The 25,610-nt window shown below is 36.9% G+C and overlaps 1 protein-coding gene across 1 annotated transcript in view; it reads right to left on the bottom strand.

The window, feature by feature from the left end:
• The window catches only part of LOC311284941 (uncharacterized protein), a 227,028-nt gene that overhangs the window by 93,717 nt on the left and 107,701 nt on the right, over positions 1-25,610 (bottom strand). Inside the window, exons 14-16 of the mRNA XM_084400254.1 lie at positions 13,126-13,505; positions 12,154-12,282; positions 6,955-7,152 (exon numbers count right to left, since the gene is read on the bottom strand). Of these exons, the coding sequence (XP_084256380.1) occupies positions 6,955-7,152; positions 12,154-12,282; positions 13,126-13,505 (707 nt within the window). The remainder of the gene's footprint in view (positions 1-6,954; positions 7,153-12,153; positions 12,283-13,125; positions 13,506-25,610) is intronic.

The following is a 25,610-nucleotide window of genomic DNA, read 5'->3' as shown; positions in this document are numbered from 1 at the left end:
AACGCGGACTGTTGAGCAGACGCGTCTCAAGCCCTTTAGTGATCCAACGCCGGATACTCTTATAGGTTACTCCCGTGGATCACGGCTGAACGCGTCTTCTCCACACTCACTTACAAACTTTTTTTTTTTTTTTTTTTTTTGCCTATCGTGCAAAATATACAATATTTTATATACATATAAAATGTATCCTACACCCTTACCACTAAAAAGACGGATTATATCCAAGACTTCAGACATAAATTAGTATTAATATTGATAGCATCACTGGTAGCTTCGTTGCTAACTTACTGTCCATCTGTTAAAATGGCGAATATATCAGATGTAAGTAGTCTACCTTTTGGTGCAGGTGAGGACACATTTGAGCTGCACGCACTGCAGTCTGAGCTGGAAGCTGTTGAGAAACAGATCCACGACCTTTTATTGAGACAAGCCGAGCTGAGAGACCGGCGTTTGGCTCTTGAGAGATCACGCGCTGATGCACACAAATTAGTGATTAACGTTACTAACCCGCTGACTCCGACCTCGTCTAATTCTGTGTGTTTCTCAGCATCGGTCCTGAGCGCCGAGGTCGCGATCAGCCATGGTCTCGTTCACTCCGGCTCCAACACGCCACCACGAAGCCTGGGTGGTTCCGCAGCGGAAGACGCGAGTCAGGTCTAGACCAAGACTCTCTCCGACCCTCCCGGTTTTCGAGTTATCCACACAAAACCGCTTCTCCCCTCTTCGCGAAACAGAACGCGATGCTGTGATCATCGGTGATTCCATCGTTCGGCACGTACACGCTACGTTAGGTAAAAGTAAGGTGCACAGTCACTGCTTTCCTGGTGCTCGTGTTTCTGAAATCGCTACTCACGTTCCCGAGATTCTGAACGGTGAAGAGCGCGTCGGAACTGTGGTCCTGCACGCGGGAGTGAACGACATCAGGCTGCGCCAGACGGAGGTTCTGAAGAAAGACTTCAGGAATCTGATCGATACGGTACGCAGCACATCGCCTGAAACAACGATCATAGTGTCAGGACCGCTTCCCACGTACCGACTAGGGCATGAAAAGTTTAGCAGATTATTTGCGCTAAATGAATGGTTAATGTCATGGTGCAATGAGCAGAAAGAGCATCTGTTTTGGGAGCGTCCTAGGCTTTTCCGTGCTGATGGCTTACACCCAAGCAGATTCGGAGCAGATCTTCTGTCGGATAACATCTCCAAAATGTTAAAATACCTTTTGACTAGTAACCAAAAGTCCAAATCATAGTCTCTGCTGCACCAATTTAACTGATATAAATACTAGTGTAGAACATTGCATAGAAACCGTGTCTATTCCTCGTTTAGTGAGATCAAATAATAAATCTACTGCAGGATCTAGGAAAAATCTAATTGTTATTAAAACAGAAAATGTTGCTATTAGTAAACAAAAACAATTTCTAAAGCTAGGTCTTCTAAACATTAGATCACTCACACCAGTTATTGTAAATGAAATAGTCACAGATAATAGCTTCGATGTACTTTGCCTTACTGAAACCTGGCTTAAACCAAATGATTATTTCGGTCTAAATGAGTCAACTCCATCTGGATACTGTTATAAGCACGAGCCCCGTCTGATTGGTTGTGGTGGCAGTGTTGCAACAATCTATAGAGATATTCTCAATGTTACTCAGAAAACGGGTTCTAAGTTTATTTCGTTTGAAGTACTTGTACTAAATGTTACGCTCTTAGATGTTAGAAAAACATCCCTATTATCTCTAGCCTTGGCTACCGTATATAGACCGCCTGGGCCTTACGCTGATTTCCTAAAAGAGTTTGCAGATTTTCTCTCAGACCTATTAGTCAATGTCGATAAAGCATTAATTGTTGGAGATTTTAACATACACATAGATAACACAAATGATGCGTTAGGGGCTGCATTCACAGATTTATTAAATTCATTTGGGGTCAAGCAAAACGTCACCGGACCAACTCATCGTCTTAATCATACACTCGATTTAATTATATCACATGGAACCGATCCAACCAATATAGATATTATACCGCAAAGTGATGAAGTCACTGACCATTACATGGTAACTTGCATATTACGTACTGCTGTAATATGTCATGCGGCGCCGCGTTATCAACCAGGCAGAACAATCCTTCCAACCACCATAGATAATTTCTCAAATTGCTTATCTGATCTGTCTCAGCTGCTGCCTGAACCCAAACAAACAGATGAACTAGAGGAACTAACTAGCACTATGAGCACCATTCTCTCTAGAACATTGGATGTTGTTGCACCTATTAAATTAAAAAAAGGTCAGAGAAAAAATTAAAGCACCATGGTACAACAATACTACGCATGTTCTAAAGAGAGAAACCCGTATTTTAGAGCGTAAATGGAAACAAACTAATTTAGAGGTCTTTAGAATCGCGTGGAAAGACAGTATGTCACGTTATAAAAAGGCCCTAAAAGCGGCCAGGGCTGAGCACCTCCGCAAACTAATAGAAAATAACCAAAATAATCCAAGGTTTTTATTTAACACCGTGGCTAGACTAACAAATAAACAGACGTCACCCGAACAAAATATCCCGTTACAGTTCAGTAGTAATGATTTCATGAACTTCTTCACTGAGAAAATAGAAAGCATCAGAACCACAATTGTAAACGTTCAATCTTCAATTGCGCCTTATAATTCAGCCTCAATTATCACCCCGCAAGAACAATTACAGTGCTTTACAACTATAGAACAAAAAGAGTTAAATAAACTTATCACTTCATCTAAAACAACAACATGTTTATAAGATCCTATACCAACTAAGCTACTGAAAGAAGTGTTACCTGTAGTGGAAGAGCCTCTCCTCAATATTATTAACTCGTCTTTATCTTTAGGTCATGTTCCTAGAACATTTAAATTGGCAGTTATAAAACCTCTCATTAAGAAACCACAATTAGATCATAATAACCTAGCAAATTATAGACCCATTTCAAATCTTCCATTTATGTCTAAAATATTAGAAAAAGTGGTGTCCGCTCAACTGGGCTCTTTCTTGCAAGAAAATGACATCTATGAAAAGTTTCAGTCTGGATTCAGGCCGCACCATAGCACTGAAACTGCGCTCGTTAAAATCACAAATGATTTACTTTTAGCTTCTGACCAAGGCTGTATCTCAATACTAGTTTTACTTGATCTTAGTGCTGCGTTCGATACTATAGATCACACAATACTCTTAGATCGACTACAAAATTATACTGGTGTTCAAGGACAAGCATTAAGCTGGTTCAGATCATACTTATCTGACCGCTACCATTTTGTCTATTTAAATGGAGAAAAATCTATCATAACTCCAGTAAACTATGGAGTGCCGCAGGGATCTGTGTTAGGCCCTCTGTTATTCTCAGTATATATGATGCCACTTGGAAATATTATAAGGAAACATGGAATTAGTTTCCATTGTTATGCTGATGACACTCAAATATATATTTCATCACAGCCAGATGAAAACGCTAAATTATCCAAATTGACAGAGTGTGTTAAAGATATAAAAGATTGGATGACGTGTAATTTTCTTTTATTAAATCCAGACAAAACAGAGGTACTAATCATCGGTTCAAAAAACTGCCCAAAAAACCTCTCACAATACAACTTTAACATCGTAGGATGTCCTGTTACTTTATCCTCTACAGTAAAAGACCTGGGTGTTATACTTGATTGCAACCTGTCTTTCGAAAATCATATTTCATATGTTACAAGAACAGCCTTTTTCCACCTTAGAAACATTGCTAAGCTACGTAACATGCTATCTGTTTCTGATGCAGAAAAGTTAGTTCATGCATTCATGACCTCGAGACTAGATTACTGTAATGCTTTATTAGCTGGTTGTCCTGCATCCTCAATAAACAAGCTACAGTTAGTCCAAAATGCCGCCGCTAGAGTTCTTACTAGATCAAGAAAATATGATCATATAACACCGATTTTATCATCACTGCATTGGTTACCTATAAAGTTCCGTATTAATTACAAGGTATTGCTACTGACTTATAAAGCCCTAAACGGCTTAGCTCCAGTCTATTTAACGGATCTTCTATCGCCCTATAATCCATCGCGCTCTTTAAGATCACTAAATTCAAGGCTTTTGGTCATACTTAGGATATCCAGAAACACCAAAGGAGGGAGAGCATTTTCACATTTAGCTCCAAAACTCTGGAATAGCCTTCCTGATACTGTTCGTTGCTCAGACTCGCTCTCCCAGTTTAAAACTAGACTAAAGTCGCATCTCTTCAGCCAGGCATTCATATAATATTTTTAATCTTACAGTTCAAACTACAATCCGGCCTCTAGTATATAAACGCCAGAGGAGAACTGGCCCCCGACTGAGCCTGGGTTCTCCCAAGGTTTTTTTTTTTCTCCATTGGGTCACCTGATGGAGTTTTAGGACACCATTAGGTCACTTGATGGAGTTTTTCGGTTCCTTGCCACTGTTGCCTTTGGCTTGCTCAGTTGGGGATATTTTGGGGATATTTAATTTGATTTTATCAATCAATAAATTCCACTAGAAACAAACCTTGTTGTATTATTTTAATTTAATACTGTCAAGCTGCTTTGATACAATCTGTATTGTGAAAAGCGCTATACAAATATACTTGACTTGACTTTTATAATGGATAGATGCACTTTTATAATGGATAGATGCTCTTTTATGATAGATGCACTTTTATAATGGATAGATGGACTTTTATAATGGATAGATGGACTTTTATAATGGATAGATGGACTTTTATAATGGATAGATGGACTTTTATAATGGATAGATGCTCTTTTATAATGATAGATGGACTTTTATAATGGATAGATGGACTTTTATGATGGATAGATGCACTTTTATAATGGATAGATGGACTTTTATAATGGATAGATGCACTTTTATGATGGATAGATGCACTTTTATGATGGACAGATACTCTTTTATGATGGATAGATGCACTTTTATGATGGAGAGATGCACTTTTATATAATGGAGAGATGCACTTTTATGATGGATATATGCACTTTTATAATGGATAGATGCACTTTTATGATGGATAGATGCACTTTTATGATGGATAGATGCACTTTTATAATGGATAGATGCTCTTTTATAATGGATAGATGCACTTTTATAATGGATAGATGGACTTTTATAATGGATAGATGCACTTTTATGATGGACAGATGCTCTTTTATGTTGGATAGATGCACTTTTATGATGGAGAGATGCACTTTTATGATGGATAGATGCACTTTTATAATGGATAGATGCACTTTTATGATGGATAGATGCACTTTTATAATGGATAGATGCACTTTTAAATGCATAGATGCTCTTTTATAATGGATAGATGCACTTTTATAATGGACAGATGCACTTTTATAATGGATAGATGCACTTTTATAATGGATAGATGTACTTTTATGATGGATAGATGCACTTTTATAATGGATATAAGCACTTTTATAATGGATAGATGGACTTTATAATGGACAGATGCACTTTTATAATGGATAATTGCACTTTTATGATGGATAGATGCCCTTTATTTGATGGATAGATGTACTTTTATGATGGACAGATGCTCTTTTATAATGGATAGATGCACTTTTATAATGGATAGATGCACTTTTATAATGGATAATGGATAGATGCACTTTTATAATAGACAATAAAAGATTTTTACAGCGATTGATTCCTGCCGGTTCCATAATGAGACTGGCGCGGCCAGAGACATTTTGGGCGCTGCGGCATATTAAATATATTATAAATAGTTTTTCCGCGTGAGAAATACAAAGTGTGGCGAGAGGGTGTGACAAAAGACCGAAATGAGTGACTGTCACGTGCCACTTGAGAGCCCTGACTGCACTGTAGCAGTTACTGTTACACTGTTTAACCTGCAAGCTAGCTAGCCTGCTAGATAGCTAGCCTGCTAAAAACACCAAGCTTACATTAGCTACTGCTACTATTCCCCACCAATTCACAAGCACAAGAGAAAAACTATTTTGTACTTACATTTAATACCCCTGGAACTCAATGGAAGTTGATTGAAGATGGCATAGTTGGTAGTGTTGTTATAACCAGTCAACTGAACCAACAATCTTTTCACAAAACCTTGTCAAACTTTCAAAATCCATCAACATTCCGTGCATGAGCTACTTTCTGATATTCTGACTAAAAGTGGGTGAATATCAAAATACATGATAGAAACATTTTGTTAAACCACTTACAAGTGTTATGTTTACAACACCATTGACTACACTATTGAAACAATTACTTTTTATTACAACTGTACATGAATAAATAGGCCATTTGGCCCTGGACTAATAGGGTATTCTATTTGTCCATTCTATTGGCTCTATTCTATTTTGAAGACTTGTGCTGGCTGCACAAGTCTAATTTAAGGCTCTCACAAATAAATAGTATGGGTATATTATACATTTTCTGAGTCATCAGAGTGCCTTGAGTATTGAAGTTGTTGAGTTTTGTGTCCGTGGTGTTCTTTCATGCCACAGGGATAAAAGAAAGTATACAGTTTAGGCGGAAATTGTGAAAAAATGTGTGTTATTTCTGGTTTAAAGAAGTCTTGTGACCTCTGTGTTTGTCAGACAGATTCAGTACTGGGCTTAAATGAAAGCCTAACAGGTCCCCTTTCCAATGATACCAAGCACCATATTATAGAATATTGATAATATCACTAGCATGAGCCTAAACCAGATATACTTTTACGGAATTTATTTTAGGGGGTTAGTAACTTCATGAGCTCAAAAAAGTGATTTTGCTACCACCGCTGCACTGCTATCGTGATTTTTCTAATACTAGGGGTGTATACCTTGCCAAAAATACCGATGGACCAAATTTGGGGCCCTGGCTCATGGACTACTGGGCACAATAAAGTTATTCAATCAATGAGTATGTTGAATACTGGTCAAGAACACAGCTAATGCCAAGCTGACTCACCTTAAGAACGTCCACAGTTGTAATCTGACGTACATCATCATCTTTAGTATTTGCATCTATTTTGAACATTCGGTGGATAAGAGGGATCTTGCAGAGAGGGCCCAGATGGAGTTCTTCAAAGCGTTTCTTGTTCTTCAGGTTGGCCAGACCCTGTCCCAGTTCGTAAAGTGTGCACACGCAAGACACTGCCTCCACTGACTGACAGGGAAAGAAACACATCAGGTAAACTCAAGGGGTCTCATTTATAAACATTACTAAAAGTGTACATGCGCCCGAAAGCAAAAAATGTTGTACGGCAAAAAAATTCCAGACTTATAAAAGCGAGCGTACGCCAGAACCTGTGCAGAATCCCCTTTATAAACCCCAGTCATTCTTGTATGTATTTAAAATGTTATTGTGAACATGCACTGTATTTGTGATTAGGACTCATAATGAATATTAAAGTGGTTTTCCTTCGCTCGATCCCCCTTCCACTCCCGCGGCCTCCGTCTGACTGATTTCATAAGCATGGAGGAAAGTACAGTACGGTACTTCTGACTCCTGAAGGGAAACGGCCTGGGGTCGATGTGGAAAGTTGATTGTTGAGTTAACTTAATCTTATGGATTCGATGATCACACAGATCGCATGGATTATCTTAAAATACTCCGTTAAGTTCATGGTCACTCAGAAAAGAGGAAGACAGATCATTCAGTCATGCAAATAATAAAATGCTCAAGTAATGCTGAACTATAAATCTTGAAATCGCTATGGCTTAGTGATTATGAAAGTGCTGTGATTTGTGGATTAGCCTACTGATAAGCGCGAGTCTGGAGAACTGCGTTTATTTATTCATTCATTCTCAGTGTTGAGAAACGTATGTGTTACGCTATTGTGTTAATTATAACTTAAGTACCTAATTATGTTACATATTTATTTTGTATGAAAACTAGCGCGTTAGTTACTTATGGATGGAAAAAGTACTGTTTTATCAGTGCTGCGCAAGCTCTCTCACAAACACGGAGAGAAGATCATTTTAAAATGAAAATTGACGGGCTAAGTTAAAATTTTGTCCTTGCTTGTTTTTTTTTCTGTCAAAAAGCATTTTGTATTATCCATCCCTGCTTTTAAAATTCGTTAAATGACGGACGTTTTACTGTTAACACAGCCCTCATTATATGTCGGATTCGGAACTTATACTTTATATTATTTTTAGAATAAGTGATTCGTTATGCTATTATTGGACTCCTTTCTATTCTTGTCAACTGTTTTCTATAAATATGTTTGTATTGGCTAACATTTATTCAGCTAATGCGTGTCCTGTTTAAAATGTGCAATGTTTAAATGCAAAGACAGCACGTCACAAATAGAAGCCCTTTTCCCTGTGGTATTTAGTATCATATTTGAATGGCTAATGACATGGTGTAATGAACAGAAACTACTCTTTGTAAATAATTGGAATCTGTTCTGGGAGCGACCTAGGCTCTTCCGTGCTGATGGCCTTCACCCCAGCAGGATCGGAGCGGCTCTTCTGTCGGACAACATCTCCAAGACGCTACACACCATATGACTAGTGAGTCAAAGTCCAAATCACAGTCTTTGCTGTCCCAACTTAATTGATATAAGTACCAATGTAGAACATTATATAGAAACTGTGTCTATTCCTCGTTTAGTGAGGTCAAACATTAAATCTACTGTAGGATCTAGGAAAAACCTAATTGTGATTAAACCAGAAAATCTCAATATTAGTGAACAAAAACAATTTCTAAAGCTAGGTCTTCCAAAAATTAGATTGCTCACACCTAAGGCGGTTATTATAAATGAAATGGTCACAGATAATAGTTTCGATGTACTTTGCCTTACTGAAACCTGGCTGAAACCAAATGATTATTTCGGTCTTAATGAGTCTACTCCTCCTGGATACTGTTATAAGCATGAGCCCCGTCTGATTGGTCGTGGCGGTGGTGTTGCAACAATCTATAGAGATATCCTTAATGTTACCCAGAAAACAGGTCACAGGTTTAATTCGTTTGAAGTACTTGTGCTAAATATTACGCTCTTAGATATAAGAAAGAAATCCCTATTATCTCTAGCCTTGGCTACTGTATATAGACCTCCAGGGCCCTATGCTGATTTCCTAAAAGAGTTTGCAGACTTTCTCTCAGGTCTATTGGTCAATGTCGATAAAGCATTAATTGTTGGAGATTTAACATACACGTAGATAACACAAATGATGCGTTAGGGGCTGCGTTTACAGATTTATTAAACTCCTTTGGGGTCAAGCAAAACGTCACTGGTCCCACTCATCGTCTTGATCATACGCTAGATTTAATTATACCACATGGAACCAATCCAACCGACATAGATATTATACCGCAAAGTGATGATGTCACTGACCATTACATGGTAACTTGCATATTACGTACTGCTGAAATTTGTCATGTTGCGCCACGTTATCGACCAGGCAGAACAATCCTTCCAACAACTATAGATAGATTCTCAAATAGCTTACCTGATCTATCTCAGCTGCTCAGTGAACCCAAACAAACAGATGAACTAGAGGAAATGACTAGCACTATGAGCACCATTTTCTCTAGTACATAAGATATTGTTGCACCAATTAGATTAATAAAGGTTAGAGAGAAAACTAAAGCACCATGGTATAACAGTGCTACGCATGTTATCAAGAGAGAAACTCGTAATTTAGAGCGTAAATGGAACAAACTAATTTAGAGGTCTTTAGAATCGCGTGGAAAGACAGTATGTCGCGTTATAAAAAGACTCTAAAAGCAGCCAGGGCTGAGCATCTCCGCAAACTAATAGAAAATAACCAAAATAATCCAAGGTTTTTATTTAACACCGTGGCTAGACTAACAAATAAACAGACGTCACCTGAACAAAATATTCCGTTACAGTTTAGTAGTAATGATTTCATGAATTTCTTCCCTAAGAAAATAGAAAGCATCAGAAACACAATTGTAAATGTACAATCTTTAATGGTGTCTTATGATTCAGCCTCAATTCGCCCCTCAAGAACAACTACAGCGCTTTACAACTATAGGACAGGAAGAGCTAAATAAACTTATCATTGCATCTAAACCAACAACATGTTTATTAGATCCAATACCCACTAAACTACTGAAAGAAGTGTTACCTGTAGTGGAAGAGCCTCTCCTCAATATTATTAAGTCGTCTTTATCTTTAGGTCATGTTCCAAGAACATTCAAGTTGGCAGTTATAAACCTCTCATTAAGAAACCGCAATTAGATCATAATAACCTAGCAAATTACAGACCCATTTCAAATCTTCCATTTATGTCTAAAATACTAGAAAAAGTTGTGTCCGCTCAATTATGCTCTTTCTTGCAAGAAAATGATCTATGACAAATCTATGAAAAATTTCAGTCTGGGTTCAGGCCGCATCATAGCACAGAAACTGCGCTCGTTAAAATTACAAATGATTTACTTCTAGCTTCTGACCAAGGCTGTATCTCAATACTAGTTTTACTCGATCTTAGTGCTGCGTTCGATACTATAGATCACACAATACTCTTAGATCGACTACAAAACTATACTGGTGTTCAAGGACAAGCATTAAGCTGGTTTAGATCATACTTATCAGACCGCTACCATTTTGTCTGTTTAAATGGGGAAAAATTGAAGATAACGTCAGTAAACTATGGAGTGCCGCAAGGATCTGTGTTACGCCCTCTATTATTCTCAATATATATGCTCCCACTTGGTAATATTATAAGAAAACATGGAATTAATTTCCACTGTTATGCTGATGACACTCAATTATATATTTCATCACGACCAGATGAAAACGCTAAATTATCTAAATTGACAAAGTGTGTTAAAGATATAAAATACTGGATGACGTGTAATTTTCTGCTATTAAATTCAGATAAAACGGAGGTATTACTTATTGGCCCAAAAAACCGCCCACAAAACCTCTTGCAATACAACTTTAATTTAGAAGGGTGTCCTGTTACTCTATCCACTACAGTAAAAGACCTGGGTGTTATATTAGACCACAACCTGTCTTTCGAAAATCATATTTCATATGTTACAAGAACAGCCTTTTTCCACCTTAGAAACATTGCTAAGCTACGTAACATGCTATCTGTTTCTGATGCAGAAAAGTCAGTTCATGCATTCATGACCTCAAGACTAGATTACTGTAATGCTTTATTAGCTGGTTGTCCTGCATCCTCAATAAACAAGCTACAGTTAGTCCAAAATGCAGCTGCTAGAGTTCTTACTATGTCAAGGAAATATGATCATATAACACCAATTCTATCATCTCTACACTGGTTACCTATTAAGTTCCGTATCAATTACAAAGTATTACTACTGACCTATAAAGCCCTAAATGGTTTAGCTCCTGGGTATTTAACGGAACTTCTATCGCCCTACAATCCATCGCGCTCTTTAAGATCACTAAATTCAAGGCTTCTGGTCATTCCTAGGATATCTAAGTCCACTAAAGGAGGGAGGGCGTTTTCACATTTAGCTCCTAAACTCTGGAATGGCCTTCCTGATATTGTTCGAGGCTCAGACTCACTGTCCCAGTTTAAAACTAGATTAAAGACGCATCTCTTTAGCCAAGCGTTCGCATAATACTTACCTTTTATACTACAGTTGAATCAGATTGAATGCATTAATATTATGAACAGCAGCTATGCTAATTATTTCCCATCTGCTTTTCTGTTGTTATCTCAGGACGCTAGTAAATAGAGATCGTCAGCTCCAGTTTGTATCCAGCCTCTCATGGAACCTTCAGATGCCCCCAACACCCGTGAATAGACGACTCGACTCCTGTGAAGAGACGACTCGACGCTGGCGATATGTTATGCCCTAAATTAATACATGATTAACTAACTGTATTTTTCTATGTACATTTCTGAAGTGCACTTTCTGTAAAGCTGCTTTGAGACAAAATGTATTGTGAAAAGCGCTATACAAATAAATTTGAATTGAATTGAATTGAATATTTGGATATTGGAAAATAAATCTTAATTGTACACAATGTTCCTATGTTTTTATCTTTTTTATATATATTTTTTTACTGTGTTCTAGGGGTTTCTTAATTTTAGACTAGTTGACCAGCACACATTATATGCAATGCAATTATCTAATGCATGCGTGTGTACGCAAACATTTTTTGCAAGGTTGGCAGGTATGCAAACCTACACTGGGACTTTTGTGTAGACCTCATACCTCAATGTACAGATTGATCTCCTGGATGGTGCGCTGAAGGTTCTGCACTGCAGGAAGATGCCGAAGAGTGTCCACATTCAAATCTTCCAAAGTAGACACTTGTAGAAGTGAGCAAACTCTGCTTATTACCTTTGACAATAGAAAAAAAAAATTAATTTGTCATGGTATTGACATTGGGATGAGCACAAAATAGTTCTGGATAGTGCTGGTCAGTATACCGGTTCATACCGAATACCGGTGTTTATTTTTGTTATAATATGATTGTTTAATATACCTCAATACCAGTGTATGTCACTTTAACAATGCTGGGAACACGGCACAACACTGTTTGAGAGGGTCTTTTCACTGTTGCACTGTGTGGTGATGCACAGATGTATGAAGATGGACAGGTTAAACTATAATTAATAGCTGTCAAATTATATAACAGTGTTTCCCATTGATTGGTTCACAATATCAACACTGCCCGGCACAAATAGATTTTCCAGAAGGCTTTGACATTGTTAAATAAACATGAGCACTGCATGTTTCAAAGTCAAGACACGGCACAGGTGTTTTTATATGAATGTATTTCAAGGGAACTGACTGTCTTTAGAAAAGTTTCTATGTTATTTTCATTCAATCTTTCTTTATCTTTCCTGATAAAGCAGCGTTTATGAGCGCCTCCTGCTGGACCTCTTTGTAAACAGCATCATTTTATGGGGTCTTACAAACCTGTATTAATACTAGTGTGGGATTTTTCTACAATATTCACTCATGACAGCAAAATAGGGCATTCTGAGTCAATCCACTGCAGTGTTTCCTCTCTCAATCAGAAGAAAATGTGGTTAACACCCAGTTATGCTTTAAAAAAATAAAAATATATATACACCATCATGTACCGTGAAACTGGTATAATTTTGAAAAATACCGTGATATAAATGTTTGGTCATACCACCCAGCACTAAGGTCTGGATAATTTCCCAAGACACAAACCCTCTCGATGGTCACATGCTCTCCTTCGGCTGCAAGGGCTCTCATGACATCCTCCGCCAAACTGTTCACTTCGCTTGAGCTCATGGCCTTTCTCTGTCTCCCAACATTGTTTTCATCTTCCAGCAAGGCTTCTGCTGCCCTCATGTTTGCACCATGAACCTCCCTCATCTGGCTGTAGAAGGACTCATAGAAGACAAGCCCTCTTCCCTCCTTCAGTTTCTTCTCCTCAGCATTGGGCATCTTGGAACCAAGAACTGGGAAGTCACTAGTGGACAGATTACCAGGGGCGATTGAACTTGCCTTGGGCCGAACCACTTGTTCATCCACCACAGGTTTGGACTGAACCTTCTTTGCTTCCTCATCAATCTTCTGTTGTGGTCCTACAAGAATAAAGCCAACAATGTGTTTTTAAAGACTTAAAGTTATAGTTCACCCAAAAATGAAAACGACCCCATGATTTACTCACCCTGAAGTCATCCTAGGTGTATGACATTCTTCTTCAGACGAATAAAATCGAAGTTGTATTAAAAAATGTCCTGGCTCTTCCAAGCTTTACAATAGGAGTGAATGGGCATCATTTTTCATCATTTTTTAAGTCCATTCAAGTGCATCTATCCATCATAAAAGTGCTTCTATCCATCATTAAAGTGCTTCTATCCATCATTAAAGTGCTTCTATCCATCATAAAAGTGCATCTATCCATCTATCCATTATAAAAGTGCATCTATCCATTATAAAAGTGCATCTATCCATTATTAAAGTGCTTCTATCCATCATAAAAGTGCATCTATCATCATTAAAGTGCTTCTGTCCATCATAAAAGTGCATCTATCCATCTATCCATTATAAAAGTGCATCTATCCATTATAAAAGTGCATCTATCCATTATTAAAGTGCTTCTATCCATCATAAAAGTGCATCTATCCATCATTAAAGTGCATCTGTCCATCATAAAAGTGCATCTGTCCATCAAGTGCATCTATCCATGATAAAAGTGCATCTATCCATCATTAAAGTGCATCTATCATCATAAAAGTGCTTCTATCCATCATTAAAGTGCTTCTATCCATCATTAACCCCCTGAGGTCGGCGGTATCGCCGGCGATACCAGCTCGCTTTTTTTTTATCAGTGTAAAAGAAACTCATAAATACTCTGTTGACTTTGATTTTCCATAGGAGTTTCATACATCAATCGATTCTGTTAAATGTGTATTATTTTTCTGTATACTCACAATAAAAACAAAGTGTTGTGCTTTTCGCCAAATTAAGAAAAATAATCACGGAGCGAGTTCTGCCTTCTCTCTGTCCGTGTAGTCCATTCTGAAATGCGTCCGAAAATGAATCATAACTCAGCGAATACTTCTCACACAGGCACGTGATATATGTCTTTATGAAGCTTGAAATCTCTTCTTTTAAATGAAGTAATTAATAAAAAAAAACAAATGTTTTCAACTCATGTAATCCGTTTGAAAGCAAGGAGAGGTACCGTTTTTTCCTTCTGCCTAATTATCTCTATAATGAACTGAGGCCGCCCCGCCCCCGGCGCTATTGACATGGTAAATAGTTTAGGTGATCTATGCTTCGCACCCGCCCCCCGATCAATGCCTTGAAAACACGAAGTTTCATCAGATCAGATTCACTGATAGTTCATCGCGTTTAGAGAGGATGGCGCGTTTCTCCGGTAAAGACGCTCTTCAGATGATTCTGGACAGCGAGGAATAACTCACCTTGGCTTTTCCTCAGAGGAAGATTGTAACTCAGATGAACGGCAGCATGTTCAAGAGCGAATTGATCACGCCGAGTAAACACCGAGTTTTCACGTGAGTAAATACGTGAACTCAAGTGCTCTAGTGGTAGAACATTTGCCTAGCGTGTCAGAGGTTCTGAGTTCGAATCCGCACTCATATAGTTTTTTATTTTTTTTGTCAAATCAGATTATGTTTATCAGTGGTTGTATATCAGGCAGAGACGTGTGTGTGTGTATTTTGTTTTGTAATTTCACTGGAACGAAAAGAGAGTCTCCACAACGGATTGAAGCGCGCGTCCGAGTGAAGACTGCGCGAGCCTAAAACAAACACAGTATCCGCGTCTGACTCGCGGGAATCCACGGCGCAAACCTGTGAGGGGCTGTGTTTTCTCGTTTATATTCCTTTTAGCATTTTAGCATTTATATTCCTTATAATAAAAATGAAAGACCTATGTTACAGACATATGAAAGACAACATTTCGTTGATTAGTTTTGGATAGATTATACATTTTTACTGTAAAATATCTGCCACCTCAAATAAGCTTTTATTTGCCAATTTTTTTGTCAAAAATAAATAATCAATCAAATCCTTAACTTTGAAATATGTATGATAAAATGTATACTTTAGTTTGTACAAAGAAAGATTACACTTGAATTGTTGTTTATTTAAATATTTACAAGGTAGATGTAAACAAACTATTAAAAGGTAAATATAAGCCTTTTATTTAAATAATTTTTATTGTGTTTTATTAGTGACACATTTGGGGAGAAGATAAATATTCCAAAACTGAAAATACAGTATGAGAATTAACTGCACAATTACATGTTTTCCTTGGCTATTATAGGCCAAATTGCAAGCACAATATGTGGAAAAATAAAAAAGAATTGAGATGCTTCCAACTGTTGCTCTTGCATTCTTGTGGCTCAGTGACTCACCTGAATGAATGGCTCATTAAGTATGCGGTCCTCAGGTGTGAACCACTACATATGCATGATCTGTGACGCCCACTCCGCATATGGCCTTTCCAAACAGAAAGTGCTTTGCAAAATTCAAATCAATGTATTGTGTTATGTGAAGGATTAGGCAGGGTGATTTTCACATAATTTTGAAGAAAAAACACTAGGCGATGACATCCATTAGACAAAAGTCTTATTGGCACATATTTAGTGTGTGTTTTGTGGTCTTATTTCAGAAACTTTAGTTTTTAGTTTTTTCAATAACCACGCATAAACATTATTCTCTCAAAAATGCAGACATGTACATTCTTGTTGCTCACATATTATGGTAGCCCTGTTTGTGCTAAATAGTGTGTAATTTTTTTTTGCCATTACTATGTTTATAAGCAACTGAAAAAAGCACAAATGTCAGGGCATGTCAGAACATCTCAAGGACCCCAAAAACACCTCAGACCCCAGAGGGTTAAAGTGCTTCTATCCATCATAAAAGTGCATCTGTCCATCATTAAAGTGCTTCTATCATCATAAAAGTGCATCTATCCATCTATCCATCATTAAAGTGCATCTATCCATCATTAAAGTGCATCTGTCCATCATAAAAGTGCATCTGTCCATCATTAAAGTGCATCTATCCATGATAAAAGTGCATCTATCCATCATTAAAGTGCATCTATCCATCATAAAAGTGCATCTATCCATCATTAAAGTGCATCTATCCATCATAAAAGTGCATCTGTCCATCATAAAAGTGCATCTATCCATCATAAAAGTGCATCTGTCCATCATTAAAGTGCATTTATCCATGATAAAAGTGCATATATCCATCATTAAAGTGCATCTATCCATCATAAAGTGCTCCTCACGGCTCTGCAGGGGTTAATAAAGGCCTTCTGAAGCGAAGCGTTCATGAAAGAAAAATGTCCATATTTAAAACTTTTAAAAGTTATTTAAAACCATGTTTAAAAAGTCGACTTATGCCAAAAGAGAAACACTTGAACTTGACGCACAACGTAATGACGGCAACTGACGCCTCTCGCGGTTCAAACACACAGGGCTGGGCAACTGCGTTCATCATTACGTTGTTCGTCAAGTTCTAGTGTTACTCTTTTGGCGTAAGTCGACTTGCGTGCGTCCGTCTGCCGGAAGCTAGATATTTTAGTCGATGAAGTTTTAAATATGGATATTTTTCTTGCATGAATGCATCGCTTCACTTCAGAGGGCCTTTATTAACCCCCCCCAAAAAAAACTTTCAAAAAAAATGGTGCCCATTCAATCCCATTATAAAGCTTGCAAGAGCCAGGACATTTTTGAATATAACTCTAATTGTATTCGTCTGAAAGAACACCTAGGAGGTCATATACACCTAGGATGACTTCAGGGTGAGTAAATCATGGGGTCATTTTCATTTTTGGGTGAACTATCCCTTTAAGAACAAGGAACTTTTTATGAATGTCACATGCCTGTCCTGTCTTGTGCTACACATGGGTGTTTTGTTATGTTGGGCCATGTGCTCGTGTCATTGTCTGATCCCTCCCCCTTGTTATCTGATTATTGTTTGAGTTCATCCACCTGTTCCCTCCTGATTAGTTTCCCCTTATAAGTCCCCTCTTGTTTGCAGTCTGTGTCGGTACGTTGTCTATTGTTTCCTGTTCCCTGTGATCCTCCAGAAAGTTCTTATTCTGTTCTGTTCTGTTCTGTTCTGTTTTGGTTTGGTATTTATTAGTTATGTTTTCCCCCTCGTGGGTTTTGTTTTGTGTTTAGTGTTTTTTTAATAAATAAACTTCAATTCTCTGCACTTGAGTCCTCGCACCTTTTTGCATTTATCCCACCGTGACAATGTACTTGTCTATATAACTGTATATACTCTTACTGTCAAGGCACTTTGCTCCTGCTTGTTTATCATCTACAACTGGACAAACGGAGTAGGTTTTTAACGGCAGTGCAGACCCAAATAAGAGGGAGTAGCCATTCTCCAGTTCACTAATGGAGTTGCTTGTAGCTGGATATTTTCTTATAACCTCTTTAACTCTATCTATCAGATCCTCTTGCTTCATTTCACTACCTCTTTGAGCAAAGTCAGCTCCCAAATAACTTCAGGGTTTCAGCACACTTTCTGCACACAAGTCAAATTTAAGGCTTTTTAAGACCTTTTTAAGACCCTTTAAGACCTGAAGAAATCAAAATTAATACCATGCATTAGGGGTGTGCAACATTGACAAAATATGTCTCGATATTTTCAAAGTTTTGTTGATAATAATTAGATAATATTTTACTGATTGTGTTTCTGTGCTTGGTGCCATGGCTGGTTTAGGCCTGTTGTTGACAGCAGACTGACGAAGATATTCATATTTATTCATATTCTATGCAGTGGTCAGTTCACAGCAGTGACAGAAATGAACCTTTTTTAATTAAGGGGTAATATTTGCCATCTTAAATTGATTTCCAGGGGCATTTTCACATATAAATGGACATTTTGAATTTGTAGATGTATGCATCAGCTTTCATGTCAAATTCTAACATTCAAATTAAATTATATTAGAATAATTAAATAATACCACTGTTAACAGTCAAATTAAATCATTAAATCAAAGTCCATCTTTGCAGTGCAGAGGTGTCACAGAAGTGGCATCAGATCTGGTTACACTACATTTACAATTGCATAAATAAAGCTAAGAGATTGCTAAATATGAACTGATTTCTAATTTTAACGCTCTAATTACAGGGTAGGCTACTTTAAATGTGAAACTAAAACTGTGCACGGTAAAACAGAACTCTTGCTGATGTGATATTATAGGCCTATGATAACAACATAATATTATATGAGACATATGAGACATATATGAGACAAAAACTCATTTGGTAACATACCTATAACTCACATCACGCAGTGAAAGCACGAGGGACAAAAGCGATGTCAGCTCGCAGTGCCGCGTACATCGTTAAAACAATGATTACAATATCATAATAGACAATACACATCGCACACCTCTACGCACATAAAGAATGAACTTAGAATTGAACTGACATTTACCAACTCGCTTCTCCTTCTCTCCTCCTGTTTCGTGTGCAGGAGACAGACGTAATGCTGCCGCGAATGTGACGAATCCACTTCTGTGTCCTTAAACGCTCGTTTTTTGGGGTCGACAGCTTATAAACACTTATTTCTGTTTTCTTTAGCTTGTTTGCAGTACACCTTGTCACATAGCAGCTTTTAGACATCGTTTTGTTTTTTGTTACAAGTCAGAAATAACAAGGAGGCAGGTTCACACAATACAAAGTCAATAAAGACGTTTACCCCCTAAGAAAGATAGATTGGTTAAAAAGAAAAAAAGATTAGTCAGAAAGAAAGAAACAAAGATTAGTTAGAAAGGAAGATTAGTTAGAAAGAAAGATTAGTTAGAAAGGAAGATTAGTTAGAAAGAAAGATTAGTTAGAAAGAAAGAAATTAAGTTTACTAAGAAAGAAAGATAGATTAGTTAGAAAGAAAGAAAGAAAGGTGGATTAGTTAGAAAGAAGGAAGGAAGGAAGGAAGGAAGGAAGGAAGGAAGGAAGGAAGGAAGGAAGGAAGGAAGGAAGGAAAGAATGGTGGATTAGTTAGAAAGAAAGAAAAAGAAAGAAAGAATGTTGTATTAGTTAGAAAGAAAAAAGAAAGATTAGTTAGAAAGAAGAAAGAAAGAAAGATTAGTTAGAAAGAAAGAAAGAAAGAAAGAAAGAAAGAAAGAAAGAAAGAAAAAGAAAGAAAAAGAAAAAAGAAAGATTAGTTAGAAAGAAAGAAAAAAGAAAGATTAGTTAGAAAGAAGAAAGAAAAGTAAGAAAGAAAGAAAGAAAAGAAAGATTAGTTAGAAAGAAAGAAAAAGAAAAAAAAAGATTAGTTAGAAAGAAAGAAAAAAGAAAGATTAGTTAGAAAGAAAGAAAGAAAGAAAGAAAGAAAGAAAGAAAGAAAGAAAGAAAGAAAGAAAAGTAAAAAAGAAAGAAAGATTAGTTAGAATGAAAGAAAGAAAAAAGAAAGATTAGTTAGAAAGAAAGAAAAGTAAGAAAGGAAAAAAGAAAGATTAGTTAGAAGAAAGAAAGAAAGAAAGAAAGAAAGAAGAAAGATTAGTTAGAAAGAAAGAAAAAAGAAAGATTAGCAAGAAAGAAAGAAAAGTAAGAAAGAAAGAAAAGTAAAAAAGAAAAAAGAAAGAAAGATTAGTTAGAACGAAAGAAGAAAGAAAAAAGAAAGATTAGTCAGAAAGAAAGAAAAGTAAGAAAGAAGGAAAAAAGAAAGATTAGTTGGTAACCCTTTCTTTTACAGTCCCCTAATTACTAGGTATTTACCTGGTAAATATATGGTAAGTTATAGTTGGTTAAATACCTAGTAATTAGGGGACTGTAAAAGAAAGGGTTACCGATTAGTTAGAAAGAAAGAAAGAAAAGTAAGCAAGAAAGAAAAGAAATATTAGTTAGAAAGAAAGAAAAAGAAAAAAGAAAGATTAGCTAGAAAGAAAGAAGAAAGATTGGCAAGAAAGAAAGAAAGAAAAAAGAAAGAAAGATTACTTAGAAAGAAAGAAAAAAGAAAGATTTGTTAGAAAGGAAAGAAAGATTAGTTAGAAAGATTAGATAGAAAGATAAGTTAGAAAGAAAGATTAGAAAGAAGAAAGATTAGTTAGAAAGAAAGATTAGTTAGAAAGAAAGAAATGAAGTTTACTAAGAAAGAAAGAGATTAGTTAGAAAGAAAGAAAGAAAGAAAGAAAGGTGGATTAGTTAGAAAGAAAGAAAGGTGGATTAGTTAGAAGGAAGGAAGGAAGGAAGGAAGGAAGGAAGGAAAGAATGGTGGATTAGTTAGAAAGAAAGAAAAAGAAAGAAAGAAAGAATGTTGTATTAGTTAGAAAGAAAAAAGAAAGATTAGTTAGAAAGAAGAAAGAAAGAAAGATTAGTTAGAAAGAAAGAAAGAAAGAAAGAAAGACAAAATAAAAAGAAGGATTAGTTAGAAAAAAAAAGATTAGTTAGAAAGAAGAAAGAAAAGTAAGAAAGAAAGAAAGAAAATAAAGATTAGTTAGAAAGAAAGAAAAAGAAAAAAAAGATTAGTTAGAAAGAAAGAAAAAAGAAAGATTAGTTAGAAAGAAAGAAAGAAAGAAAAGTAAAAAAGAAAGAAAGATTAGTTAGAACGAAAGAAGAAAGAAAAAAGAAAGATTAGTTAGAAAGAAAGAAAAGTAAGAAAGGAAAAAAGAAAGATTAGTTAGAAGAAAGAAAGAAAGAAAGAAAGAAAGAAAGAAAGAAAGAAAGAAAGAAAGAAAGAAAGAAAGAAGAAAGATTAGTTAGAAAGAAAGAAAAAAGAAAGATTAGCAAGAAAGAAAGAAAAGTAAGAAAGAAAGAAAGAAAAGTAAAAAAGAAAGATTAGTTAGAACGAAAGAAGAAAGAAAAAAGAAAGATTAGTTAGAAAGAAAGAAAAGTAAGAAAGAAGGAAAAAAGAAAGATTAGTTAGAAAGAAAGAAAGAAAAGTAAGCAAGAAAGAAAAGAAATATTAGTTAGAAAGAAAGAAAAAGAAAAAAGAAAGATTAGCTAGAAAGAAAGAAGAAAGATTGGCAAGAAAGAAAGAAAGAAAAAAGAAAGAAAGATTGGCAAGAAAGAAAGAAAGAAAAAAGAAAGATTTGTTAGAAAGGAAAGAAAGATTAGTTAGAAAGATTAGATAGAAAGATAAGTTAGAAATAAAGATTAGAAAGAAGAAAGATTAGTTAGAAAGAAAGAAAGAAAGAAAAAGAAAGAAAGAAAGAAAGAAAGAAAGAAATTAGGTAGAAAGAAAGAAAGAAAAAAGAAAGAAAGAAAGATGGATGGATTAGTTAGAAAGAAAGAAAGATTCGTTAGTTATAAAGAATAGATAGATAGATAGATAGATAGATAGATAGATAGATAAAGGTTTGAAGATAGATAGATAGATAGATAGATAGATAGATAGATAGATAATGTTTGAAGATATATAGATAAATAGATAGATAGATAGATAGATAGATAGATAGATAGATAGATAGATAGAAAGATAGATAGATAGATAGATAGATAGATAGATAAAGGTTTGAAGATAGATAGATAGATAGATAGATAGATAGATAGATAGATAATGTTTGAAGATATATAGATAAATAGATAGATAGATAGATAGATAGATAGATAGATAGATAGATAGATAGATAGATAGATAAGGTTTGAAGATAGATAGATAGATAGATAGATAGATAGATAGATAGATAGATAGATAGATAGATAAGGTTTGAAGATAGATAGATAGATAGATAGATAGATAGATAGATAGATAGATAGATAGATAGATAGATAGATAGATAGATAGATAGATAATGTTGGAAGATATATAGATAGATAGATAGATAGATAGATAGATAGATAGATAGATAGATAGATAGATAGATAGATAGATAGATAGATAGATAGATAGATAGATAGATAGATAAGGTTTGAAGATAGATAGATAGATAGATAGATGGATAGATAGATAGATAAGGTTTGAAGATAGATAGATAGATAGATAGATAGATAGATAGATAGATAGATAAGGTTTGAAGATAGATAGATAGATAGATAGATAGATAGATAGATAGATAGATAGATAGATAGATAGATAGATAAGGTTTGAAGATAGATAGATAGATAGATAGATAGATAGATAGATAGATAGATAGATAGATAGATAGATAAAGGTTTGAAGATAGATAGATAGATAGATAGATAGATAGATAGATAGATAATGTTTGAAGATATATAGATAAATAGATAGATAGATAGATAGATAGATAGATAGATAGATAGATAGATAGATAAGGTTTGAAGATAGATAGATAGATAGATAGATAGATAGATAGATAGATAGATAAGGTTTGAAGATAGATAGATAGATAGATAGATAGATAGATAGATAGATAGATAGATAGATAGATAGATAATGTTGGAAGATATATAGATAGCAGTAACGTGCGGTGAAATCTTGTCATGGGTAGGCTGTGACCTATCAATGTGGCATATATGTTTATATATTCATTCAGTTAATGTAGCAACCCAAGTTCATATCAGGCATCATCACATCGCTGCCTGCATTCAGCAAAGTCAGTCATAATGTGAGGCTAATGCACAATCAAATCTAATAATCAAATTAATGGACACATCTATCTTATGACTTATACAACAAACAAATGTTTTGTGCGGGACACAGTAACGTTAAGAGAAGGAGGCGGCGCGGTGTCAGCGAACTGACAAGCAGCCTAGTCACTATTGTAGTTTGTATTAATGCCATGGTTAAAAAAAAATGTAAAGGTTAAATAATAATTCACTTAGACTTTATAAGAAGCAATTGCGACTTTATTTCACACAATTCTGACTTTAAATCTTACAATTCTGACTTTATAACATGCAATTGCGACTTTATTTCACGCAATTCTGACTTTATATCTCGCAATTCTGACTTTATAACACGCAATTGCGACTTTATTTCACGCAATTCTGAGAAATAATGACAGAATTGCGAGATGTAAACTCGCAATTGTGAGATAAAAAGTCGCAATTATCTTTTAAAATGTTTTATTCTGTGGCGGAAACAAGCTTCCATACCTCCTGGCCTCTTCCTCCCATCCATCCTCCCTGACGCAATATGGTAGGGAGCGGCCCAGCTATCGGTAGGCGCTGGCGGTGCCGCGGTAGCCTACTCTTGAGAAAACGTTTTGGAAAAGACGGGCTATGGACCCAACCAACTCTATAGGAGGGGAGGGGAGAACTCCCTCACATGGTACAACCCATGCAGAGGCTGCGCGCTGCGGTGTCAGAATGCGGAACGTCCGAACGTGTGTAGCCTAATGTAACTGATGTAAATGTGAAATGTAAATGTGACAAATGTGAAAAAAGAAAATCCTCGACCGGCCCAAAAGTGAAGCGGCCCACCGGGAATTCTCCCGATTACCCACCCCGGGCCTGTTGACAGCCAACGCTAGGCGCCGCTAGATCGGGAAGCGCGGATTGAGTGAGAGCGAGTGAATCACGTGACATGAAGCAAGCTCGGTCTCTGCCTCAATGTTGATAATTCAAGACAGCATGAGAACTGACTGCGCATGCGCAAACCTACGTAAACTACATTACATGGCTCCGGTAAGACCAGAGGTGGTGGATTGTGCATTTACATTAACAAAGCTTGGTGCACAAACTCTGCTATTGTTGGGAGACATTGTTCAGCTAACCTTGAGTTTCTCATGGTTAAATGTAGACCGTTTTATCTACCGCGGGAGTTCACTTCCACTATTATAACTGCAGCCTATATTCCCCCGGATGCTGATGCCAAGTTTGCTATGAAAGAACTTCACGCAGCCATCAGTAAACAACAGACCGTTCACCCGGAAGCTGCGTTTATTGTTGCGGGTGATTTTAATCATTCAAACTTAAAGTCAGTGCTACCGAAATTTCACCAGCATGTTTCCTGTCACACCAGAGGAAACAAAACCTTAGACCATGTTTACACAAACATGGCTGAAGCTTACGTCGCGACACCCCTCCCCCACTTGGGACAGTCAGATCACCTTTCTTTGTTCCTCACCCCCAAATATGCACCTCTGATCAATCGCGTGAAGCCATCAGTGAAGACCATCAAGGTGTGGCCTGCGGGGGCAGATTTCTCACTCCAGGAAAGGTTTCTACACACAGACTGGAGTATGTTTGCTTCTCAAGCCACCAGTGGCTCTCACACGGACATTGACTGCTACACCTCCTCTGTACTGGATTACATTAATACCACCATTGACAGTGTTACAACCCAGAAGCAGATCACCACATACCCAAATCAGAAGCCATGGATGAACAGGGAAGTGCGACTCCTATTGAAGACACGCAATACTGCCTTCAGATCAGGAGATGCACAAGCCTATAGCACATCCAGAGCAAATCTGAAAAGGGGCATCAAAGAGGCCAAGCACTGCTACAAGCTTAAGATAGAGGGACACTTTTCCAACGCTGACCCTCGGCGCATGTGGCAGGGCATTCAGGCCATCAGTGACTACAAACCCTCTCACTCCACCCCCGCAGCCACTGATGTCAACTTCCTGAACGAGCTAAATGACTTTTATGCTCGCTTTGAAAGAGACAACAGAGAAACTGCCACCAAGCTCAAATCCTCAGCTGACCACCCACCGATCACACTCTCCTCCACAGATGTCTGCAATGCACTGAGCAGGATCAGCGCGCACAAGGCTGCTGGACCAGACAACATCCCTGGACGCGTACTCAGGGCATGTGCGGAGCAGCTCGCTGGGGTTTTTACAGACATTTTCAACCTGTCTCTTGCCCAAGCAACTGTACCAACATGCTTTAAATGCACTTCCATTGTGCCAGTGCCAAAACACTCCAGCCCGAAGTGCCTTAATGACTACCGCCCTGTAGCACTCACACCCATCGTAATGAAGTGCTTTGAGCGGCTGGTCCTGGCACACCTAAAAGACTCTCTACCATCCACATTGGACTCACACCAGTTTGCCTACCGTAGCAATAGGAGCACAGAGGATGCAGTCTCCATGGCACTGCACTCTGTGCTCACACATCTGGACAATAAGAACACTTATGCACGCATGCTGTTTGTTGACTTCAGCTCAGCATTCAACACTGTCATCCCAACTAAGTTAATAGCCAAACTTGGAGACCTGGGCTTCAACACCTCCATGTGCAACTGGATTTTGGACTTCTTGACCAACAGACCCCAGAATGTTCGATCAGGCTCCAACTGCTCCACATCCATCACACTCAACACTGGTGTACCACA

The sequence above is a fragment of the Rutilus rutilus genome (genome assembly GCF_951802725.1).
Source record: "Rutilus rutilus genome assembly, chromosome: 25".
NCBI classification, from domain to species: Eukaryota; Metazoa; Chordata; class Actinopteri; order Cypriniformes; family Leuciscidae; genus Rutilus; species Rutilus rutilus.
The sequence above is the reverse complement of the archived record's forward strand: the minus strand, read 5'-3'. Positions and strand labels throughout refer to the sequence as shown.